Raw genomic sequence first — 25,740 nt, forward strand, 5'->3', positions numbered from 1 at the left:
CCAAAAGAAAAAACAAAATAATATTACATAAGTATTCTAAAAGCACTAACTGAAGTTCACATACTTCCTTTCTTCTGTTTGTCTAACACGTTTAGGTTTTTTTTTCCATTGTGTTGAACGGCATCCACCTTTAGAGCTGACTTTAAAAAATAACTTCTATCTCCTGCTAGAGGAGATATAATCACTGCTGGCTTAAGACAACACGTAAACATTCTACAGTGAAAGAATAACCAGTACCAGCAGCAGAGGCACCACGTTCCACAATGACCAGCAATCCTTATATTCATACTTCAGTACTTCAATACGTTTGTTTATTTATAAAGTAATTTAATTTTACAGAGGAAAAAATAACAATATAGAAGAAAATGTTAACTTAGTTATAGTCTCCTAAATGGTGTGCTTCAGTTTTGAATCAATTTATAACAAAAAATCACAATAATCAGTACAGTAGATGTTACAGGTAGTTACAGATTCTGCTTAATACAACTGAAGAGCTGACTAATGCAAACTTTCTTCAAAAGAACATAATGGAAGTTGTATAAAATCTGTAATAATTTTAACTCTTTAGCTGTACTTACTTTCTACTTAATGAGCACCGATGTGCCACTTACACACAGAGGAAAACAGATCAAGTTCTTGATCTTTAACAAACAGGAGGAAGACATAACTCTTCATGCCTGAGCCACACCACAAAGCACTGGCTCCCGTTTTCTGCGAGGCATGCAGCGCTGCCCTGAAAAGTGTCATTGTTTGGAAGCAATACCCAAGTCTGAGTCCTGGAACATGAACACTGATCAAGCATTCTGCCTGAATTAACAACCCCACACCTTCTGGGGGTCTGTTTTGCTTTTTAATGGTAAAAGTGCCTTGCAAACCCAGCTAAACTGCTCCTCACGGATGAAGTTAAACTTCCACATAGTGCAGTGCCATGCAGACACAGTAAAGTTCTGTTGCAAGTATTGTCATGAGAAGTATTTGCTGAGAGCTCTTAATCATGCAGTTTTCCGTATATGTTCTGCATAACAAAATTATGTATCCAACCAGTAAGATACAAATTTCATCCCCACAGTTTAGTAAGTTTGATCAAACATGCTTAAAAAAATTTGCAAAGTTCTTCTCACCATTGGAAATGTGTCATAGAGAACTGTGTTTGCAAGATGTGTTTTCTCAAAAAGCTATGAATGCCTTATTTTAAAATGATTAATGCTCTATGAGCTGTAATCATTTTCTTAAAGGCACTGAACTGTAACCTATACTGGAAACAAGAAGCTAGTTCTTCTGATAATAAATGCTTAGAAATTACAAAACACTCTGTTTTCAGTAAAATCCATAGAGACCTTTCCAAATTTAAACATTCTGTACTCTATGAAATGTTAGCTGTTACTTAAAAGGAAGCTTGTTTTTTCCTGGAAGAACTGAAGGAGGACCCAAAGCCACTTTGGACTTCCCAAAAGCACTCAGAGCTGAGAACAATTTAAAGAGAAGAGTTTCTGTAAAGCTGAATCTGTACAAAAAGTTACGTCTTGCTAAACCTAATATTTTCAATGGAAAGACACACCCCACGTATTTTGTTTCATTATACTGCTACCAATCTGGAATAGTTCCTCTGGTACAATCTTGAATGTGGCCAATGTCATTGTTGTTTAATGTTGACTTCCTTTTAAGTTCACAAGCTACATGAAAAAGTGAAATGCACACACAGCACAAAACCTACTGCATCTATCAGTGCTTACGTATGGGATTAAGAACAGTGCAAATACTAGCATTTAGCCTACTTCCATTCTTGACTACACTATTGCTATAAATGCATATGAACAAAAACCTATTACGGAAGAGTTTCTAAGTCTAATTTACTGTAAAAGCACCTTCAGTTAGTTTGTATAAATTTACCATATCTGAAATAATTTTGGTTGTTTCAAAAGCTGAAATATTGTAATAACAAAAAACAATTTGAAATTATGAAGTTGTGTATAAGCACCAGATTATTTAACATTTACAGTGCAAGACTTAAAATTGGTTTATTTACAGAAATCAGTATCAACAAGAGAGACTATTCTACTAATTCTCAGTAACTATGAGCTTCCTAACACATTTAGAATATAACCTCCTAACTTCAAACATGAAGGCACCTGGCTTTACCTCTGGAAAAGAAACCTGTTGCTCAGAATTTGTAACAAAACCCCAAGTATCTGAGGATTAAGCAACCCACTGACCCCAGGGCAGTCAGTTACCCCTGGAGCAGCAGTGCTGTCTTGCACCACAGGATATTGGAGTTTGGATTCTTAATGTAGACTCTTTGCTTTTCACACCATAATGGCATGAGTGCAAAAGCAAATCACCACATTAAGTAAAGGTTGGAAGAACTGTGTTCTTATCTGAAATTACAATCTGAGAGCAAGTATGTTAGAAGTAGCCAGACCCGAAGCCTGCCTTGTTTTTAAAAGGAACTGTTACATCTGTAACTGCCACAGTTAGGTGAAAGAAAATCACTAAGTATTGTTCTCAAATCACCAAATTAGTTCAGGAAGGTTGACACAGCACAGAAGCCTGGAACAGCGATTAGGCCCAAAAGTTCATTAGAAACAATTTATGCATGTTTGGTCTAAAGAATTTACATTGTGGTAAAAAATAATACTCTGTGCAATAAGTAAAGCTATTTCCCCCCTCTCCTTCCCAGAATCACTGTTGCCAGACTTCAAACTATGCAAAACACAGTTACTTTCAAAAGCTAGATGATTGATGTACATCAAGGAGCTGAAGTCAGCAGCACTTCAGTCACTTAACTAACTGGGCAGGCCATTCTTCAGTCCAAGGTGAAAGTATAGAAGCATTTTGAGAAGACATGCTAAAAACCTTATGCTAAAGCAGGGAGATGATGTAGTACTAGAAACTGCACACTAGTACCAGATTCCTAGCACCACACGGCTGTAGGATTTTGGCTAAATATTTGTTTACTCTGCACGTTGATTCCAAGAACACTGACTGACCGTTTATTATATGAATAACCCCTAACATGGCAGCATTCTCAAATTGACAGTGTTTGTTTTTCAAGTATCTCAACACCAGCTCTCGAGTCGGACAGGCATACAGTTCCTATTTCCCTGTGTCTAGTTCCTGTAAAGTAAAAACTCACAGAACTAAAGCCTGTATCTCACTTGCAGTATTTCTTCACTGTTTTATGGAAGATAATGTAAACAGTACTTCTAAACTTAGAAATACAATTATAAAGGGATGGTGAAATAAGAACATAAACAACAGTAAACAAAATGGTTCATGGTGCAGGGCACGTTGGAGCCCACCAAGTGGATCACATGCCACCACATTTACATAGTTTTAGGATAAACCTTACTATGAAAGCAGAAAGCAATGCTACTAAAGGAAACTGTACCCTTATACAAAGAAGTTATTGCATATTTATCACATTTATTTGCAACTCACATTAAGGCTAGGTTTACTAAAATGAATTACATATGTATAAGCTTCACTTTGGGTTGCTTAATGAAGCAACCAATGTCTCTTATACTGAACCAAGCTTTCACTAAGAAGAAAATATTACACAGTAAACAGAGGGCAGCCAGCATCTCCTATTCATAGAACATGCTTCCATTGTTCTAAAGACTTCCTCTTGCCTGGGACAGGACTTCCCAAACAGAAGACAGATGCTCCAAGTTCACTGCTTCATCAACATCCCCATTATTTCACAGAGCACTAAATTATCTATAACTAATTTATCTGAAAAGTCAACTTATTTATAAAAAGATTTCCACAGCCCGTTATTTAATTATGCCTTAGGAGAGTCCTATTAGCTCCACAGGCAGTAGCAGCCTCAGGATATAATACAAACTTCTGCCTCACCATGAGTAAAGGCACTTTTGCTGGGAAATCAACTAAAATAGCACAAAGAAGTAACAAAATATTAGTTTTCACCTGAAGCTGAATAACATAACCTTTTCCAGCATTATCCTACCCTCTCAATTACTCTTCTTTGTCATTGTATGGCCTTTGGATACGTTTAAGAAAAAAAAAAAGAAAAAAAAAAAGTGAGTCAAAGCTAGATTGAGCTATTTCACAATTTGGTCTTGAAAAACAAGGCCCTCAGAACCCTTGTCCTCCAGAAGGAGGAAATGCTGTAGTCCATTTCTCCTGTTGACTGATACAGAAGTTGAATGCTCCCATGGCCAAAATTATTACAGCATTAGAGTTCCAAATCACCTGGTGCCAGGCAGGTGAATAAACCAGGAGAAAGTTCTAAAGCTATTTCTGAGGAAAACACTAGGTAGGGTGTATGAAGTAGGGTGGTTGAAGGAAGACCAGGATTTTGGTTTTGGATGACATATATGAGTTGCATAAAAACTCAGTGCATGTAGATACACTACAAGGGTGTAGTTCATTCAACCTATCAAGTTATCAATTACCTCTATTCTAGAGAAAAGTCCATTTTTAAATCTGGGACATGCTTGCTATCACAAGCTGCTGTGACAAATGATTTCAGTGCATTTCTCTTCACTGCAACACAGATGCTCAAAACCCACTGACCTGCAGGAGATGTAACAGCTCATCACCCCAACTCTTACAGGTTTTTGTTCCTCCCCTCTATCTCCACCCCATCTTTCATGTTTTTCCTAAGAAAGCAGTGTAGCTGAAAAATGACTGAGGCTAAATCATTTAAATGCTAACTGCAAGTGCAATTCAATACTACTGGATATATACAGAGCAGATACACTACACAAGATATCTGAGGACAACAGCACAGGATACAATACTGAACACCCTTGGAACAGTTATTGGAAGCCTGATTAAGCTGTTCAGTGTCACACAATGCCTCTATCACCCATGCACCTGCCCTCCTCCTCAGTGAGATCTACAGAGGCTTATTTACATTCAGTATAAATTCTACACAAGTTACCTCTCACAGACAAGTTTAAGCTTCTCTTTTTTCGCAAGCAGCTGCTTTGTAACTTCTTCTTATGCAGCTGTGGGCAGTGCACAAGAGCTAAGTTAGACACTTTGAAAGACTGAGTTTTACCCAGTTTGAGTGTCATTATTGAAGACCAAGGAAGAGTACGTACAAAAAGTCAACACTCTATATATTTGACTCAAGTACTAGTGATTGCCAGCCAACAAAAACTATCAGTGTGAAGGAGGGAAGGTATTTGGGGCAAACAATCAGTACAGAGAAAGGATGACAGGCTGAGACTAAGTTTGAAATGTGCAACTTGGTTTCAAAATCACTAGGACAGAGCTGTCCTCTGAGAATTAGTTTCATTGCCACTGTGTAATATTGCAATGTTCTACAAAATAATGACAAACAAGTCCAATAATTTACATCAGAAAAGTTAAAAGGTTAGCAAGCTGGTATACTCCAACAGTTAAAAAAAAGTCAATGACATTCTACGAAACACACGGCAAGTTACAATAAAAAAAAAAATTCAAACCACAAAAAAAAAAAAAAAAAACCACAAGTAAAAAGAATGCCCTCTAATGCACAGCTAGGAACAAGTGAACTGAACATTGGAAAGGTACTTTTGTGGACAAAGGCTAGACTGCATTTAAAGTGCAACACTTGACTATGCCACTCCCATACTGCAAAGAGAACAAACCTTTCCAAACCAGCAGTCAGTCCCTGCATTGCATTCAAAAACAAACAAACAAAACAAAATTAAAAACTCCTGAGAAAGAGTAAGGCTGGATAAGAAAGCCCCTCCGTTGCAACAGGCAAGTCTAATTCTTACTCATAATAAGTTTGCTGTCAGAGGTCAAAACTTTTCATTATGGCATCATGGTCAAACTTGAAACTCAAGAAAGCTCTTGATGAAAAAACGAATTTGTAATGGCCATTGCATGCCACAGAATGTCCGTCTACATGTTCTGGCAGCACATCTTCGCTGGAGCAACACATCTCGTATGCTGCTTCTGCTTAAAGAGAAAAAGGTATTAAACAAATTTTAAATGGGCAGCTGCCACTAAAAGTATCTGAAACAACACAAAGCCATACCTCAAACATATATTCAATTAATATTTATAACAAAACATGTATGTTTGGTCATAAACAGAAGACGGTAACTCAAACCAGCCATATTTAAAAGTTGTCTAGAGGCTAGAATAAATCTTCAAATTCACTGCAATCTGGAAACACTTTCAACAGCCACATACATATACTTATATTTTACATGTATAATACTGCTTCATTTCTCAATAGCCATTTCTCAACAAGGAGAAAAAAAAGGGCACTGTCTCCTGAGCAATAAGTAAGGAACTGTGTGCACTCTGCTACAGCTTATTACTAGCAGGACAGAAAGCCTTAAAGCACACTCAATTACCAGCACTGTGTTGACTCAGATGCTATTTTTCTAAACTAGCTTTTAGTTACTTTTTCACTCAGCTACCTGGTGTATATCAGGTGTGCAAAACCAACATGAAACAGTATCTTTTTCATGAAAAAACAAACAAAACCTGAATCTACCTTGGAAAAACATGGTTTTATAAGATTTTGAACGTTGGCATGAGGAAAAGCCCTCAACCATCATTATTCAGGTGCCTTCAGCCTGTAGCACAGGACAGTGGATGAAAATTCTGACTGCACTTGCCTGTTTCAAAGTTATCTTGAAGTCTTCTTGGATTAAGCCTTTTTTCACATTTCTGGTGAAGAGAATGACCATACATTACACATACTTGATAAAGAAATGGCATTATATTTAAGCATCATCTAACTGGCATGCTGGTTTGCTTTGACACACCTCACATCTGAATTATTTTACCTCTAACTCAGCTTTAATTCTGTCACATAACTTGATGTAGCAAACATGCTTTAAATCCACAAGTCTTTCAGAATCATGCAACCTTTTAACAGTCACTAAAACATTTCTAATATGCAGACTTTTAGGGGAAAATTTTGTTTTAAGATGGAAGCATCTTGCATATGATGGTGTGTAATCAACATTGTGCATGCATAAACCCACTCTTCAATGAGCTTGTCCCAAAAGAGGCAAGGGGAATGTATTTACAGACATGCTGCTACTACCAATTAAATTAACATGCTTTAGAGACACAAACTCAGAACTCTTAAGGGAGGAATTGTTTTAGCCCCAGGTATTGCTGCTGTAAGTACACCGATACAAAAAAATATGGCCCTTTGCACTCTCTCCAAATTAAGAGTTTCCTGGCCTTCAAATTACATCACAAAATTATCACTGGACACAAAATATTTAAACTTTGAAAGACGGACCATCACGAAAACACAAGTGAAACAGAAAAAGATAAATATTTAGAAAAATTTGTGAAAAGCTTGCAAAGTAACTGTGGAGCATTAACAGTTATCTCAATTAAGATCTTACGGATTACCATTACAGGTTTTTCCTATCCATTTAAATTTCTGGGCAGTCAATTCACTCTTCTACACCCAAACATAACTAATCATTTCTTGCAGTAAGGAATTTAGGACAAGTTTCTGGTTTCTGTATGTTTACATGAATAAGAGAAAGAAGGCAATAATCACAAGCCAGAATGGGAAGAATTTAGTTTAAAGCCTGTAAACAAAAAAAAAAACTAAAGCCTGGAAAAGCCAGCTGAGCTGCACAGAGAACTGGGGGCTCACTGCTGCACAAGGGCCAACAAAGTATACTGAAGAGCCATAAAAAAACAGGAAATCCAAAGCACATTCTACTCTAAGGGAGAGCACAGCCCAGTGAGTCAAGTCCCACTGAGAACTGGACAAACACAATTAGTAACTGCAAGGGAAAGTAAAACACAAACAGTGTGACACTGGAATTTACAAACTGCTGTAACTAGCTCTACGTTATGATTGAAAAACTATATGAGATTCTGGCATCCAAGCCAAGTCTGTGTCTCAACATTTTTTGCTGGAGAGAAGGGAAATAATAAGTATTTACATCACCACTTTCTAAAGTGTTGCATAACAAAACCCCATGCTTACAGTACGACATCACACATGAATAAATAAGATGTGTACTACACACCACAGAAGGCTTTTACATGACAGGAACCTGGGAAGCTGCAGGACTGTGTATTGAAACAGCTGACAGATTTTCAACAGCTAAAATTACTTACTTCTAAAATGCAAACTTTGAAATTTAGTATGCTTGTTTATAGATGTATATGCATACAAGGTAAGAAATGTTATACATCTACAAACATGTATCAAATACTCTGACCAAACATACTCTTGATAGATAAGCACTCTACTTTGTTTCAGCAGGACATTGTCCTGGATATTTGTTAAGCATTACTGGAACATATTACTGACACAGACCCTGCATGTTTCTTACCAAGTTATGGTTTTGCTTAACTGGTTGACTATGCAGTCCATTTGTTCGCTTCTTTTGGCTGGAAGTGTCTTGATTTTGCTTTCTGCCATTGTTCCTCAGGCTCTGACTCTGCTGTTAAGTCCAAAATAAGTAGAGGGAAGAGTTTAAATGGCAGAATTGGACATCATTGCATTGACATTTCCTACTTAGTAATTAAAACTTCACTCCAAGTAACTTCAAAACATGTAAACAGTTTCTTGTGCAGAAAAAAGGGAAGCCCACTGAAACTAACCAAACACACACTCAAGCTACAGGGCCATCAACTGTTACCCATTCTCTCTAGCACTGAATATGACAGAATTATTACACAATTAATTCAGTTCAGTGAATTTCCATGCACTAATGCAGAAATACTAGAGATTCCAGCAAAACGGCAAGTACTAATTACTATCTGTACATGAAACAACACAATTGCTACCTGATACCACCACCACTTCTAGTGTGAGATAAATCAAAGAATGCCCAAGAGTATTCTCCCACTCCCACGTCTCTATTTTTGCATTCTCTGGAGATTAAATTCATTGGTTTTGTCCTAGAGAGGAAACCCTTATGAACAAAGACATCCATTTTAAATAGTCCAGATGCATATGCTTGCCTAACAAACAACCTACCTTTATTTTCAAAACTTCAGACACCTCAGGATGATTATATGGCTTCTGTGGCTGTTTTGGCTTCACCAAGTGCTCTCCTGAAAAGCCATCTGTAAACACCTGTTGACTACAGCGAAGTTTGGATCTAGTGCAGGAAAACAAAGACAGTTTACAACACAACTTCAAATCTACTGAGAGCAGAAGACAAATATGAAAAAAGTTTCTGCTTTTTGAGAATAATCTGGAAGACAATCTTAAGTAACCTAGTATGGAAACTCTAATAATGCTCACTGCCATTTGCATTCTCCACAGACAAGAGGCCAAGTCCACATTAACATTTGCCCTGTTGTTTTCAGTCTTGGTGTTGGCCTGGCTCAAATTACTGAAGTCCTCTCATAAGGACTACAGGTTTCAACATTTGCTCTACCACTTTCCACTCAGCTGAATCTAAAGCCAGCAGCACATGTTCCCCTACTGATTCCCACAGGTTTTATCTAGCACTTCCTAGACTACTTTACACTCCTGCTTTGGAGAGACCTACTTTTCCTGTGCAGAAGTGCCAAAAATATTGAACTTGAAGCACTGGAAGTTATCTACTTGCTTTAGCTTCTGGTTTTTTTTGATTCCCATAAACAAGACTGAGGAAATCTCAGTTCTGACACCAGTGTATCAACACATTAATTAAGTTCTCACCTTACTTACAAATCTATGATAGACGTCTATGCTTATTTTTCTGTTATTTACTTATTACTGGAACACAAATCCTTGGATAAAGAGAAAAGGACAAGCAATATTGTATATAATTGTCATTGTATAATATTGTCATATTTGTATGACCAGTGTTTTGTAAGAAAGAATATAGAGATGTTAAACTGACCTGGTTCTTACCTAGCTTTTTCCAAGTTGGGCTTAGAGGGTGTGCTCCCTGCAGATGAAAAACCATTGTCACTGTCTGAGGAATCTCCATTCCTTCGGGAAATCCATTCCCTCAATGGTCTGTGAGCAAGGAGTAGTACAACAAGATCTACTTACCAAAACAAATCTAAAGAATTTAAAGTTATCTGAAAGACCCTGGCCTAGTATTTGCCTCATCTCAAACATACCTGATGAAAGGAATTGCCATAAAAAATTTGTTAGGTGCCAAACCCAACTTGGACTTTGGGGTCATGTCATTTCTGTGGCATGGTAATTTGTCGACGGAAAACCACTCAATATTCTAGAAAAACAAGAAATAAAATCAAAATACCCTCTATTGTAGCCGTAGCAGAATTTTACAAATGTGTATCAGCCACAATTATTTCCCTTAATTAAAAAATTACCATGGAAGACTTAAATTAACGGGCCACAACAGCGTTTTTCACAAAAGGTTTTCACAAAAGGTTAATTAACTCTTCCGACTGCCACTACAGTAGCAGATGGTACAGCACAAAATTGCACGATATCACACCTAAAATATGAAAGGTATTAATCAGCAACTAAATTCTGAATAAGAGTTTCATAAACAAACCAACCAAACCATTGCACACAGAATGCCATAAATAAATGTACAGGCTTTGAATATTTTTCAAAAACTTTTTACTTAAAGTGTGATCAATACTGGACCACCAATACCCATTCAAAAGTAAGAAGGGTGTTTAGTCTGACAGCAAGTTTCATGTTTTGTAATAAAAGAAAAAAAAACATGGCAATAGGATAGGATTTGTGTTACTGTTTATATGTTACAGTTTTAATAGCTAAAACTGTATACTTAGCAGAATGGGGAACAAAATTAGGAATTCTGACCACAGACAGTGTAGAAGAACCCACATGAGATTTTCTATTACAGAATCTACTCTGAAAGCCCTAGGTACAGAAAATATGCAAATTATGGAAATAAGTTACAAACTGAACAAGTCTTCAATTTCTACAGGGAGTACAAAACCAGCCTTCCTGGTGGCATCAGATCAGATGAAGACAAAGCTTCAAAATTCTGTCATTGGAAGAACTCTTCAACATTCCCACACGTATGGTCACTGTTCTACAAAGTACCATATTTACTGTATATTTTAAAAAACACTTAAATTTCATCTTATGTTTTAAAAAAACAGGTCTCTAATGCAAAAAATTAAGTCCTGTTGAGTCAAATACTTTCTTTATTTAGAAAGCAAAATAAGCAAAATGCCCTATTTAGTGACACAATCTGCATGGAAATATAGCTGTTTTGAACTGAATTGCCATAAAGGAAAAAATACTCAAACTTCAAGATTACAGATACCACTGACAAAGGTTCCAACAAGTTGTTACCTGAGCCTTTGTCTTTCACTTTCACAATACCTTTTAAAAGCCTAATGGTACACAATACATCCAAAATAGTTCCCTTTTTCTGTCCCCTTCCCAACTTCCTCCTTAAAATATACTATTTTTTAAATCTGACAGTATTAGACATGAAAGAAAGAAAACAATCCTTAGTTTATCCTCTGGATATGTCCTTTTGATATGGCTTTTGCATGTCCCCAACTAATAATTAAACTTGCAAATATATAGCTACATTTGCATCTGTAACTATGAATAATATAATTAATATATACATCACCTATGAGAAAAGGAGAATTGTATTTTAGCAGCATGCTCTATTGTCTTTTCATGGTGAATGGAGATGTCAGACAGATGGTCAAGTATCAGACCTGCAGGTGAGCTGCAAGAAGTCAACACAAAACCCTACAGTGCACTGGTACCTAGCATTTAAGGTGTTCATTGTGGGTTCATTATTTTACACACTTCTGGCTTTAAAAAGCAACTTCTGCAAAGTTCCTGTAGATTCAGACAAGATAGCACATACCCGAATTTCCCTTCTAGTTTTGGGGTTGAACTTCGTGTTCTTGGGAACTCCAGGAATGATATACAGCCGTGCTAACTGATCATTGATTCGCAGCTCAATGTAGTCCTCTTTGCAGATATAATCTTTTATGTCAAAACCAGTTTCTTCAAACACCTGAGAAGTATTTAGATGAAATCAGTGTGTATGTATTCAGAGTCATCCTTTCACAACCTATTACCACAAGTGAAGGAATGGCTATGTTTCAGATACATCCATGAAAGCTGCTGGGAAAAACAAGCCCTTACACATAGAGGTTTGCTAAGAAATAGAAAAAGGATCTACATGCTTTAGATTTCTCTGAAACTGCAAACCTGTTATGCAAGCTGAAACAATTCTATTACACCTTCATGTAACAATTTATTAATATGGATGGGGTTAGTTCTCATCAGCTTCTGAGGTACTACTCATGAGGTACTGAACTCTGTAGGCACTGCCAATTGAAGACCTCTTCAATTAGATTTTACACATATGCAGTTTATGGTTTCAGATCTGTGCTGACTCCAGTGAAAGAAGTTGAAAGATTTATTTCAGATAAAAAATAAACTGTCAGCCTATCCACAATGACAATCTAACCTGTCGGAAAAAAAGATGGCAACAACACTGCTGTTCACTAGTGAAATCTAAATACATTTTTCAAATCAACAACACCATCAAAAGATTTTTTTTCTCCAGTATAACTGTGTCCCCTTTAATGCATTTGCTGGCATAACTTGAAGAGGAAGATACACTTCATGTAACTTCTTCTTGAAGTAGCTGTCTAGTTTATCCTTGACAGGCATACTTAAACAAACAAAAAAAACCCCAAAACCCTGTGATTTCTCAGATACTGATTCAGTCCAACTGAAGAACACTAAATGCATCATACTACTTTCTCTCACCTTGATTTTCTCTCTCAAAAACTCTGGCTGTATTATGTTGAATGAACACTGAATTTGTACCAGTAATATTCTCTTACAGGCCATTTTGAATATGCAGCTTCACTACATATCTAGGTCTCCAGGAGCAATAAATACAGATTATGTTATTTTTCAGATTTTACTTGCAATATACACTGACTCTTGCTCCTGAAAATAACTGAAAAATAGCATAACTGGAAAATAGAAAAGTTCTTCACAATTTTTACATAAAATTCTACAGCCTCCAACTCAGCTTTTTAGCCTCTTTACAGTGACCAGTGTACATAGGCTAAATTCCCATTTCTCCATGTTTATGGTGACCCTTGAAATTAATACACCAAATTACATAAGATTTCCCAAGCACCACAAGTAATACTTAAATGTAAATTCACAGTTCAGCAGAGAACTTTAAAAACAGCACTCATTTCATGCAGCACATTAGTGCAAAAGCATGTGAAACATAAACCTTTTCTTGTTTTATTTATAAAATATATAATTATTTTATATATATTATTTATATATAAATATGTTTATATAGATATAATTAATCTATTATATATAGATTAATTAATCTATTATATATATAATCTATTATATATATTATATATTTTATATATATATTTATATTTATATTCACACATTTATGTATTTATTTAATATATAACCTTAGCTATTTATTTATTTAATATATAACCTTAGCCTTGATTACCATTTTGGAACTCAGAAAGGCACCAGAAGATGACTGCAAGAACAGACTATTTATTCAGGATTACCTAAGTAAAGTGCCTTTTCACCCAACACATATATCCTGATTTCAGCAAAATTTCACTTCTTTATCTTAAAGGAGTTGATATAACTTACCTCTCTAGCAGCACAGTCATGAGGTGCCTCTTCTTTATTTACTTTCCCTTTTGGAAATCCCCAACCAGATTTTGCTAAATAGCCCTGAACCAAAAGAACCTACAAAATACAAGGGAATGCAACTGTCAAACATGAAGGTGTTCTAACCAATTTCATTAAATGTCTTCCCTCCACCATCCCCTTGTTCTCTAAAAGAATATGTTAGCCTCAAGGAAGGAAACCATTAGGTTTTCTGTGTTCTAGCAAGAACTGTGAAATATTTTACAGAATCATGTAACTCAGAATAAAAAAATAAAATCTGAGAAGGAAAGCATGCAGAAGTGTGTTTACTGACTCACATATTATATTTCTGTACACAGCTACCAATATCAAGCAACTCTCATATCTCTGTGAATCTGACAATGAATGTAAATTTCTCCAGAAGAAAAATGTAAACAACAAAGAATTACTTCTGCCAGCATATGCCATCCCTCCCTCTAGACAGTCCTTCACAACTATTTCCATACTTACATTTTCAAGTGTCTCATCAAGGATGATTGCACCATAGGTTGGCACTCCCATTTTGTATTCTTTCCACTCATCTAAAACCTTCTGTACATCTTCACCTTGAGGCAGTAAAAAGGGGCAGTGACTGAAGAGTATAGCAGCATGTTAAGGAAAATAAAAAGCAGCCAGTTCCAAAGCACATACCAAATACAAAAGATATTCACTCCAAATTTAGAATAAACACTCCCTCCCCTAAGTCCTTTCAAGATAGAGTCTCTTGGAAGTAAAAAAAATTTACAAATAATCCACTACCAAACACTGAAAGTCAGAGAGCATCAAGTAATTCAGCAATTCCTATACAAAGCAATCTAAATAAATGAAAAAAAAAAAAAAAACAAAAAAAAAAAACAAAAACAAAAAACCAAAACCAAACAAACAAAAAAGACACTAAAAAAAAAAAGCCAACAAAACACTAAAAAAACCACCAAGAAAAAAGACTGCACAAGGCTGATTGTTTGAAGGAAGGTAATTTTGAAAAAAGGTAACCCCATAACAGTTATTTTGAATATGTATTATTTGCAAACACATTTTCTTAATTTTGAAGTGAGCAAGAGACAGAAAAAATTTCAGTTTATTGTGCTTGAAATAAATGGGAATGCACTTTTGCAACAATCATTTGTTAAGATTATGGCACAGATCCTATCTTCAGTATTCAGTATGAAAAAAAAAATTAATGACATATAGTTATAGAAATCTACATTCTAATACCCTTTATCAAAACTCACCATGCAGAGAAAATATAAACAACCTCTATAACCCTAAAATTTTGAGAAAAAATTTGCAAGTCCTTAATCAAAGTATTAATATTATATATTACATATATTTTACTACCAATAAAAAATACTCCACAGCAGAATACTTAAAAATACACTGCAGCAGAACTAATATTTGTGGCAAATATGGGCTAGAAAGAGAAATATGTAATGAACATATAACATCTATTACACTGCATTTTTTCTGCACTGCATACAATTAGTAGGAGAATTTTGTTGGCCTGAAAATACATTTATAATTAAAAACATCTATAAAATAACAGCATAACATCAACCAACAGAATAAGCCTATATTTTTAGAGTTTACAGTTAAAAGCTGTAGTGTTCTGAAGTAAATATATATTATGAAACTAACAGATAAGTACGTTGTGTATTGAAAGTGTGGATAATATTATCCTCAAAGTTAGAAGCAATATTTCAATCTCAGATCAAGAACATATGGGACAAGGCTAAAACTAAAACGCTTGCTGGATGAAAGCCACAAAGTTTTCTCTAGCAAGGACTAGATAGTACACACTCCAGCAGCCCTTGCAAGCAACAAAAACAGCTGAGGCCAACCATTTGAATTCAGTAAAAATGCAGTTTCTATTCTACAGAAACTTCCAACAAATACATACCACTGGCCATGGCAGAACACATACCACCTTCAACTACTTTAATATTTACGTCACTAGTTACATGAAAATTAATTATCTGTGGAGTTCAGTTTGAAGAGCACCAACTGCTCACCCTTGAAACCAACCTAGCACGCAAAGTGCAACCATGAGAAAAAATCCTGAAACATCAGAAACAGACTGTTTTCCATAGTTCTTTAGCAGTCCAAGAAACATCTCTTTTGTGAGTGCCACAAAATTATGGAAGCAGTGAGCTCAGTAACACCACATACCTAGCAATACTAACTTTTAATCATTAACACATGAACTGACATTATCATACTATGAAATACTGTTAACAATATTCAGTTTGCACTTTACCACTGAGACAGAAAACAATCAGAGTAATAAAAAGGATATCAGCTTTAGCAAAGTCTCTTATCCCACACTGAGGTAATCCTGGTGTGTTTTGCATGTAGAAATCCAAATAAAACCAATGGGCAAGTTCAATCTGAAAACACACTCTGATTGCATTGTCTCTCTCTTCACTTGGAATGTGCAAAATAAATCGGCTGACAGGAAAGAAAAAGAGTAAGATTAGCCAAATCTACTGATTAAATACAGCTAACAATAAAACATTGCAACAGTACAATTCTTGATCCATTAGCACATACCAACAGACCTCCAGATCCTCCTCATGTTCCACAAGGACAGTAAAAAGTTTTCACAAAGTAAAATACAGCTTTTAAAGTCAAGAAGGAAAATGGATTATTATGATCTTTCAGAAATATAAATTACAATATACTAAGTAAATTAACTGTTGTAAAAACAGGGAGTGTGAAGACAACCTACTTAAATGGCTGTGTTACAAAAATGAAAGCATTTTTACAAGCCCATTAAATAACATCTGCAAACTCTGATAAGATATTTCAGTGCTATTTTTTTCAGGACACAAATTGAACATAGTTATATATTTTCACTTAAAACCACAGTAAACTAATAATTTACATAGATTTTAAAATTCAATATGATCCTACAAATTTTCTCAGTCTGAAACTGAACATGGACAATCAGGTTTAGTCCAGATACTGGCACACAGACAGAGTCACTGAGAGAAAAGTTTAAGCAGCACTGTGTGATACACCATTTTAGCTAAGCAGAAGAAGTTTTATTTATTTATGTATTTGTACCGAAAGCAGAACTTCCTTTTTAGAAATTTAAGGTCATACACCCCACTGAACTTAAATCATTTGATGGAGATCTTTGACATTCAGCTCCTTAGGGCAACCAGCTAAATTCCAAAAGTGCATAATTATCATTGCTCGAAGCAGAAATTCTGTATCTTTACTTAAAATCTGACAAGTATGAATTGTCACAGGATCTCAGAACTGGTTGCCTCTCTAAGGCACTCTGGCCAAGGACAGAGGCAGAAGGTCACTGCCTCACTGGTGCAGGCACACACCTGATACTCCCCAGGTTTGCAGGCACATTCACAGGTTCCCCAGGTACTATCACAGGTCTCCTTTGCCACTCCATAGCCCTGCCCAGACCCCAGACCCTCACGCCCCTCACATAGGTCCCTGCCCCACCAGATGGTCCAGTTTGAAGTTTGCTAGTGAGAACACATGCACAAGAGGTCTGGGGAAGGCACCTGTCCCCCGCCCACACCCAGTCCTGCTGCAGCTGCCTGTGCTCTGCCCCTCACTGCCCTCACTCACACCACTTCCCCCACAGAAGCTGGTACCCAGGACACTCATCATTGCTACCCCAGACACTGGGAGCTGAGACCCCCTCCTGGGAGTGGCTGGCGCTCAGATCTGCTCCCTCACTCCAGCAGCTGACACCTTGCCCAATATCAGACAGAACTCCCATCAGCAGCTGGCACTTCATTCTTGGAGCACACATATACAGGGGGTAGAGAGTGGAATTATCCAGACAAAAATAAATATTTACTAAGATATAAGACAGGAGAGTCAGTGACACTGGGGCAGAAGGGTCAGACAGAGAAGTGTAGTAACTTGCCCAGTTTTACAGCCAGCTCTTTTATACCCCTTTCTGCCTACCTTTGCTTTGTCCCTCCCTGCTTCTCTTTTCCTGCGGCACTCCTCCCAGCCCAGAGTGTGGGATCCCCCCAGATCTAAAGCCCTAAGAGATACAAAGGCCAGGCTGATATTCCTCAGAGTGATGCTTGTGATTTCTTGGCAGTAGGTCAATTAGTGAAATTAACAGGTTTGTTTCTTGTCATTGTGTCTACTTCTGATTTCTTAGGTCTGTGTCTAAATATATTTTCATTCTGATTCCTCCACTTCTTTTCTGTTTTCAAGGAATAGGTCCATAATCAGATAAACAAACATTCCTATACCCCCTCATCAACCAGTGGCCAGGTTTGGTTTTCACCACTGCCTTCCTTATCATTCCTCTGTTGGTTTTGTAGACTTGTGTGCTTTGTTGATGGATTTCTCATCATTCTTTTGCTGGGTTTGTAGCCTTTATTTATTTACTATGATTTTATTTCTCATCTTCCTATCCAATTTTCACATGGAAAAAGGGCCTTGGCCAGATACCCTTAAAGACCTTGGCAGGCCTGAGAAGGAGTCTATGTGAACCTCATGACTTTCAACACCGCCAAGTGCTGTGCCTGGGTTGGGATAATCCAAGCACAATGTAAACAGTCTGATCAGAGAACGGATGGAGAGCAGCTCTGGGGAGGAGGATTTGAGGTGTTGGTGGATGAGAATCTTGACATGAGCTGACACTGTGAGCTCGCAGCCCATTCTTTTGATGGAACATAGTGTGCACAGCAGATTAAGGGAGGTGATTCTCACCCTTTATTCTGTTCTCGTGAGACTTCACCTAAGTGTTGTGTCCAGCTGTTGGAACTTCAATAAAAGAGGATGGGGATATGCTGGATCAAGTCTTCTCTGAGGCCTTTCAGGACCTCAGCGGGGCTACAAGAGAGCTGGAGAGAGTCTTTTTACTATGTCATAGTGACAGGACATGGGGGAATGGCTTTAAAGAGAAAAAGGGGAAGGTTTAGATAATAGGAAAAAAAGTTTTCACTGTGAGGGTCATGAGTCACTGGCACACACTTTCCAGAGAAGCTGTGGATGACCTGTCCCCAGAAGTGTTCAGTAGCAATCTGGTCTAGAAGGTGACCCTGCTTTTGGCAGAGCGGCTGGGATGAGATGATATTTAAGGTCCCTTTAACCCAAAGCACTCTGTGATTTTCCCTTGCATAAATAACCTTATTCACATCAACATTTTACAACTTCCCAATTTTCAATTGGCACTACCACTTCCAGTTTCTTTTGAAGGCTCTGTTCTGACTGTTGAAAAGATCCCTTATCTATAAAGTTGCTGTAACTAAAAGATAAATTAAAAGTCTACATTACATCATATCATCTAGTTGATGATATTTTCTTGCCCCAGCACTGCAGCTGAACATAAATCTAAAGATAAAATGCAGCAGTATCAAAGAGGAGTAAGAATATGCCAGGGATTAGGCTTAGAGAACAATAGCAAAGCCAAATACAATGATACCTATTAATCAAAAAGTTAACTTGTAAGTTACTTGGAGTGACTGAAGTGCTAAAACAGGCATGGCATCTCTAGGTTGTTCTAGGTGCAGCTGCCAGGTGCTGGCAGTGACAGGCTAATGCTGGACACACTGTGGGACACAGCTGGAGGCAGCAGCTGAGATGGTGGTGCCTGTGGGGAAGTGTATTTCAGGACAAAAATGCCAGACAGGCAGAGGAAGTGAAAAAACAGCATGAAACAGCAATGCAAACACCAAAGTTGGAGAAGAAGGAAGACGAGATGTCCATCCTACAGTCTTTGGAGTATCACGTGCTGGAGCAGATGGATATGTCCTGAAGAACCCTTAGCCCGTAGGAGTGATCCTACACTGGAGCAGGGGCAAAGCATAAGAGGGAAGAGCCCCAGAGAGGATGTGTTACAGACTGACCACAACCCCCATTCCCCATCCCCTGAGCTGCTCGCAGGGAAGGAGGTAGAGGAGAGGAGAGAATGAAAGGATGAAGCCGACATGAAGTTTCTCTGGGAAAAACAAGGATGCAGAAAAAGCTCTTTTTCAAATGTTTTTTGAAGAGGGGAAGTGTGTGGCTGGGTAAGCATCTGGCCACTTCAGCAAGGTGAATCAACCACAGTCTGGAAGTCAAAAGGGTAAAAGGACTTGTTTACAAGACAAAGGAAGCTTCAAGAAGCTGCTAAACCTATATTATGACTCTGCACATCCACTTCTTTACTCAGTTAAACAACTCCATAGCACAAGGCAGCATGACAAAACTGACATGGATACCTGTAACTTGTTATTTAACAATACCCAGTAACTGAGTATGAAAAATCACCTGTCACTTTCTACCAAAATTCCCACTAATATCATATATAGATTGAAGAATGTAGGATATTACAGATATTTTTATAACACATTTATAACATTAACAGAATTACAATACAAAACACCATTTCCAAGATAGAAGATTACAGTATTTCAAAGAAACATAGTAAAACACTGGGACTGATCCTATTACAATGTAAGACTGAAATACTCATGGGCCCTTCTGTCAGTCACCCCATGGAAGTGACACTAACATGCTGTATCAGTTTTGTAATCACTGCAATTCCTCTCTGGATTTTCTGAAGAAGTGTTAAATCTTGTGTCATATGTGAACAGGGATCTGAAAGGCAAGTTCCTCTCTCTGCAGGGAGCCCAAAGTAGACACAATGGAAACATAAACATGCTTCCGAGGCCAGATTTAAGGAATTGAAAATTTACATGCCTACCACAAACTCTGACTCTTGCATGAGACAAGTGCAAAACAATACTGAGGAGGACAGTTCTACCTTCCTGTGGTATTCTCACTTCTGAACATTTTCGCTCATTTGAAAACCGTAACTACAGTAAGCGGGGTATCTTTCCTCTTCACTAATCTTTCCCTCTTTTACATAAATACCTCATAAGGAGTCCCTTGGAGGTGGTAAGATAGAAGGATTATTTCATGCCAAATATCACATGCAGTTTGTGTCATCACATTCTGGGGATGACAGACAAATTACAAAGTTTGAAGGGCTGCACCACACATGATCAGAGGTTGAGACTGTCGGGGGGAAAATGCAACTTGGCCCTTTTACAGAATCCACGCTTTACGAAAATTCAAACGCAAAGCCCCTGGAACAAAAAAAGCATTTAACTCTGAAAGAACCGACAAGCAGGAGAGGGCAGCTTCACACCGAAGGGTGCCCCTGTGGCTCTTCCTTTCCGCCCGCTGGCACGTTCCCTTCCAGCAGAGGAAACTCCCCAGAAGGGACTCCCCGCCACCCCTTCCAAATGAAACCAGACCTCAGAGCAGCAAGTACCACATCACTGCTGGGTTACACGTCACGCCAGCCCCACGCTCCCAGCTCTTCTTTCACCTGAGCAAACACCGCCGACGCAGTTTTACCTTTTCCGGCCCAAGCCGCGCAAGAAATCCCCATAAACAACGTTCTCCCACTTCCCCCGTGCACTCGGCTCCCGGCCCGCCGCCGGAGCAGCCCCACACCAGGTCCACAGGCTGCCGCGGGCAGCCTTCCCGCCCTTCCAGGACGGATTCCATGGGGAGGGCGGAGCCTCGGGCACGGTAGGAATGGGCAGAGCCTCGTCCTTCCGCTTCCCGGCCGCCGCGGGACGGCCAAAGCCGCCCCTTCAGTCTGGGTGGCCTCGCACCCCCTCAATGTCTCGAGCATCTCGAGCCCCGCGCCTCGGGCGCGGGCAGGGTCAAGCGCCCTTCCCGCCCTCCGGCAGCAGCGGCACCACAGCCCTGGGGCCGCCCCCGCCCCAAGGCCATACCTGCATAGGTCGTCCAGGACGCTGCTGGGGATCTCGGCCCGTTTGGTCTCCATAGGGAAGCGCGGCTCATCCCGACGCGGCGGAGGCCGGGGCGCAGAGAAACGGCGGGGGCGGGGCCGCGCTGCGGGGGGGGGCGACGGAGCGGCGGCTCCCGAAGCCAATCGACTCCCGCCGCTGGCGGAGCGGCGGCCAATGGGGCGGGGCAGAGGGCGGGACCGGCGCGCTCAGGTGATCGTGGGCGGCCAATGGGCGGCGCGGGGTGGGGTCGTCGCGAGCGCGCTGATAACGCGCCGCGCCGGGACACGGAACGGGACAGCGGGACGGCGGGACGGCTGCGATGGAGGGAGGGGCCCGGGGCGTGGTGAGGCACAGCTGGGGTGCTGTGTCAGCTCTGGGCTCCTCAGCACAGAGAGCCACGGGAGGGGTCCAGCAGAGGCCATGAAGACGAGGATGATGTGGGGCATCTCTGCCTTGTGAGGAAAGGCAGCGGGAGCTGGGCCTGTTTAGTCTGGAGGAGACTGACAGGGGATCTCATTAATGCCTGTAACTACCTCCGAGGCGGGTGCCAGGAGGGTGGTGCCCAGCGACAGGACGAGGAGCAATGGCCATAAACTAAAACACAGGAAGTTCCACCACAATATGAAGAACTTTGTCAAGTTTGAGGGGTGGCAGAGCTCTGGAACCGCTGCCTGGAGAGGGCATGGACTCTTCCCCCTCTGGAGACGTTCAAACCCACCCGGACGCGTTCCTGTGTCACCTGCTCCAGGTGCTCCAGGTGACCGTGCCATGGTGGCTGGGGGCCTGGAGGGGACGATCTCCGAAAGGGAATAATTCTGTGATTCTGCGAAACAAAACCGGCTCCGGTGGCGTTCCCGGAGGTGTCTCCCTGCCAGCAGAGGGTATCGCTGCTCTCTCCGCGGCAGCTGCTGCTGGCATTGCAGCCTCTGATTTTAGGTAGCAGCATTTGACGCATTTCTCCTCTTGTTCTTCCCCTTCCTTTACTCGCCAAACTGCTTGAGCTCCGTCTGGCTGCTCTTTCCCTCACCAGGACTGGGGAGAGAAACAGAGAAAGGAGAAAACTCGTTGGCTGAGATAAAGACTAAATTGTCTAGTAAGTTATTAGTGTTGCCTATTAAACTATAGGGAATGCAAAAGCTGCACACACAAGAAAGCAAAACCTTCGCTGCTTCCCATGACCAGGCAGGTGTTCAGCCATCTCCAGAATGGGGATCCATCATGTGTAACAGTGACTTGGAGAGACAAATGCCATCACTTTGAATGTCCCCCATTTTGTTCTCCCCACAGCTTTATATCCTGATTATGATGCTATATGGTATGGAATATAATCAACACTGTGTTCAGCACAAATCCAAAACAAGGCTCCATACTAGCTAATTAGCTCTGCCCTAGTCAAAACTAGCACATAGAAACACCAGTCCAGCATTACCCTGAAGACACAAAAAGTATGTACATTCCCAGTTCAGTTACTGACTGTTAGGCACAGAAAGTGAGAGATGTATCCTTTGCCTCCTTTCCAAAGATGTAGATGTAACAAAGAACAGGAGTTCCATGACAGCACCAGAAGTATCAGGAAAGGGCATTCAACCAGTTATAGAAAGAACAATACTGTAAGAAGACAATCTTAGTAGGAGTTGGAGTCCAGTCTTAGTAGGAGCTGAAGCAGTAATATTTACATATATTGGTGTCTCACTCATGAGCAAACTCCACTAAGTGTATTTGACAGTGACTTTTGCTTCACTCCCTTTATTGCTGTGATGCTTGGAGGTGATGGGTGGATCACTTTAACTTACTTACAGAAGTACTTTGTTAGCGAAAGTAAAGTCCACTAACAGTACTATTGATATGTCTAGACAGAGGAGCAGCTGTAAGGATCTGAGTTCAAACTGATCAATCCCATTGCTCAGGAATCCAAAAAAGCTCCTTTTTTACCAGAAAGAGTAGATGTAAGAGGTTCTTTAAAAGTTATATGGTCTGGATTATTTCAGTTATCAGGTTACTGTTGCTGCTACTGTTTTTCCCTGCTTTGCTACATTCAAAAACTGCTCCCCATGTCCTGGTCCCCATCTCCCATGTGGATTTGGTTCCAGGAGCTCCAACAATTGATAAAGAGGAAAAAAAAGTGGCTTAGAAAATGCACTTTGACATCTCATGCCATCTATGGTACTTTTAGCCGTGTCACGGTTTCTGAAAAATACCCAGCCTGATACAATGAATAAGCAAATGTGTCAAATGTTACCTAAGTTACAAATCACTCTTCAATAATACAGATCCTTAACATGTGAGGAAGGTACTTCCTGAAGAACATAATGGAAGTTTGTAGACAGTGTTCCAAGACGGGAGAGAGGAGAGATACATTTGAACATTTCTGCTTGCTCCATTTTGGAGACATTGCTGGAAGACTAGGTTAGCCAGAACATGAGCAAAAGGAAAAAATATGTTCAGAAGTAGGATTTGGAGTTGTGTACCACTGTAATTTCTTTTTCTTGCTGTGTGCTTTCTAATTTCTTTGATAAACTAACATGCACTCCTTTTACCCGTTAGCTCACATGATGCCAGTTGAGTTAAAGCTGACATATTCAGGTTACATTTCCCCAAAGATAAATCCTCCAGGGAACTTGCATGATTTGCTGGCAAAGTAGCTCTTGTCAAGCTTCAAGGGCAATTAAGAGAGTAGGAAGGCCAGGCATATCACAGAGAAGCTCACACAGTACCCACACCATCTCAGAGCTCCAAGCAATGTGCAGAATCACCCAGTGATGTACTCAAACTGGTTTTTAATCACTGCTTATCAGTCAGCCTTGGCAGTCTGAAAGGCAACAATAAGATATTTGGAAAATAATGTTGTCTGTTTGCACTGAGCAGGGAGAGAAGGTGGCAGAAAATAAAACAGGAGCCAGCCATTTGCGCATTCAGAAAGGGATCTCAGAAAAAGAGTTGGATTGCACAGGACAAACAAGAGCTGAAAGTGGATAACGTCTTGCTTGGAGAATTTCACCAAAGTGAGAATTGCATTGGATAGGAAGACACTCTCAGATACCAAGCACCAGCCAAATCTAGAACTCAATAAACATTTATTTGCAATTTATGTGAATTAGAATAAAGATTGAGGCAGAACCTTGATAGTCTGCAATCAAGAGATTGCAGACTTCAGCTTGCCTAAGTAATCACAAAAAGGCATTAATTCCACTCAGCCCTTCAATAAACAGATTCTATACTAAAATCTCCAACAAAGGATGGAGGTGGGAGGTAAGTGGACTGAAAAGAAATACCTTCTGTAAGCAGTATGAGCTCAGCACCCTCAGTTGCTACTAGTTGGTATTTTGGGTCAAATCTGTATGCAAGGAGACAATGCAAGCACTACTCCCCTGCTTTGCTTCATGTGTTACATGGTAAAAGGTGAGTGAAGAGCTGGCACAGACCATCAGGAGGACAGTAATGTACTATAGAACCAGTCCCATATTACCCATGTGGAGAAACAGAAACACTTAAAATATGTTGAAGCAAGTTTTAGGTAAACCAAATCGCCCACACAAAAGTTAATGAAAATCTAGGCTTAAATCTGTGTTCATCTTGGTTTCCTGATTATAAAGGAAAGAGAACCATAAAGATCTGAAAATAATCTGGAAGGGATTTTATTAAGTGAGAAGCACCATAGAAAGTACCACACTTGTGGTGATGCACAAGACGTTGTAATAACTAATAAGATGCACTCATTAGCAGACTTGGATCAATAATGGTACCTAAACTTTGGAGAGGTTCTCTGAACCTTGCAGAGGAGATAGGAAACACACAGAAAAAGGTAAGCTAGCAATCATTTGGTTACTTTATATATAGAGAGCTGTGGTGAGCCTGTTAAGAAAACTCTGTACTGGGCTTTTCCTAACATTACACTGCTTTTATAATCAGATCAAAGGATTTATGATCTAAGACTTTGCAGGTAATCATTCATTTAATGGCAATAACGTGTGCATTGCTTTACATACATGACATGCTACACGTCAAGACAGCAGGGTTTGTTTAGGCAACACTGATCTCAAACAGGCTTAACCAGATGGCTCAGGTAACACACACATCCCTTGGGATGTGATCATCCATTCAAACTCCAAGTCAAGTAGACTGTTGGAGGAAGTCCCGCTCTGGGGCCCTCAATATCAGCAGGACATGGACCTGCTGGAGTGAGTCCAGAGGACCACAAGGATGATCAGGGGGCTGGAGCACCTCTCCTAAGAAGACAGGCTGAGAGAGATGAGGTTGTTCTTCCTTGAGAAGAGAAGGTTCCAGGGAGAGCTTATAGCACCTTCTTGTACCTAAAGGGAGCCTACAAGAAAGATGGGGAAAGACTTTTTGCAAAGGCATATAATGACAGGACAAGGAGGAATGATTTTAAACAAAGATAGTACATATAGATTAGCTGTTGTGAAAAAACTCTTA

General features: G+C 39.6%; 1 protein-coding gene across 1 annotated transcript; it reads right to left on the minus strand.

The window, feature by feature from the left end:
- Positions 1-289: 289 nt before the first annotated feature.
- On the minus strand, positions 290-21,401 carry DCP2 (decapping mRNA 2). Its single transcript, XM_041471041.1, has 11 exons — positions 21,289-21,401; positions 15,861-16,012; positions 14,039-14,166; positions 13,529-13,627; positions 11,733-11,885; positions 10,018-10,130; positions 9,803-9,910; positions 8,936-9,059; positions 8,286-8,396; positions 6,588-6,639; positions 290-5,913 (listed from the first exon to the last, which is right to left on the minus strand). The coding sequence occupies exons 1-11, from the start codon at positions 21,339-21,341 to the stop codon at positions 5,750-5,752; spliced, it is 1,257 nt and encodes a 418-aa protein (XP_041326975.1). The 5' UTR covers positions 21,342-21,401; the 3' UTR covers positions 290-5,749.
- Positions 21,402-25,740: the final 4,339 nt, after the last annotated feature.

Source organism: Pyrgilauda ruficollis, unplaced genomic scaffold (assembly GCF_017590135.1).
Source record: "Pyrgilauda ruficollis isolate IOZ18807 unplaced genomic scaffold, ASM1759013v1 scaffold254, whole genome shotgun sequence".
NCBI classification, from domain to species: domain Eukaryota; kingdom Metazoa; phylum Chordata; class Aves; order Passeriformes; family Passeridae; genus Pyrgilauda; species Pyrgilauda ruficollis.

Coding starts and splice junctions, on each gene's coding strand:
- DCP2 (XM_041471041.1), bottom strand. CDS start 21,341: ATGGAGACCAAACGGGCCGAGATCCCCAGCAGCGTCCTGGACGACCTA. Junction 10,131..11,732: donor AAACTAGAAGGGAAATTCGG/GTATGTGCTATC, acceptor TTGTTTTTCTAG/AATATTGAGTGGTTTTCCGT. Junction 6,640..8,285: donor TTAAGCAAAACCATAACTTG/GTAAGAAACATG, acceptor TCTCTTCACCAG/AAATGTGAAAAAAGGCTTAA.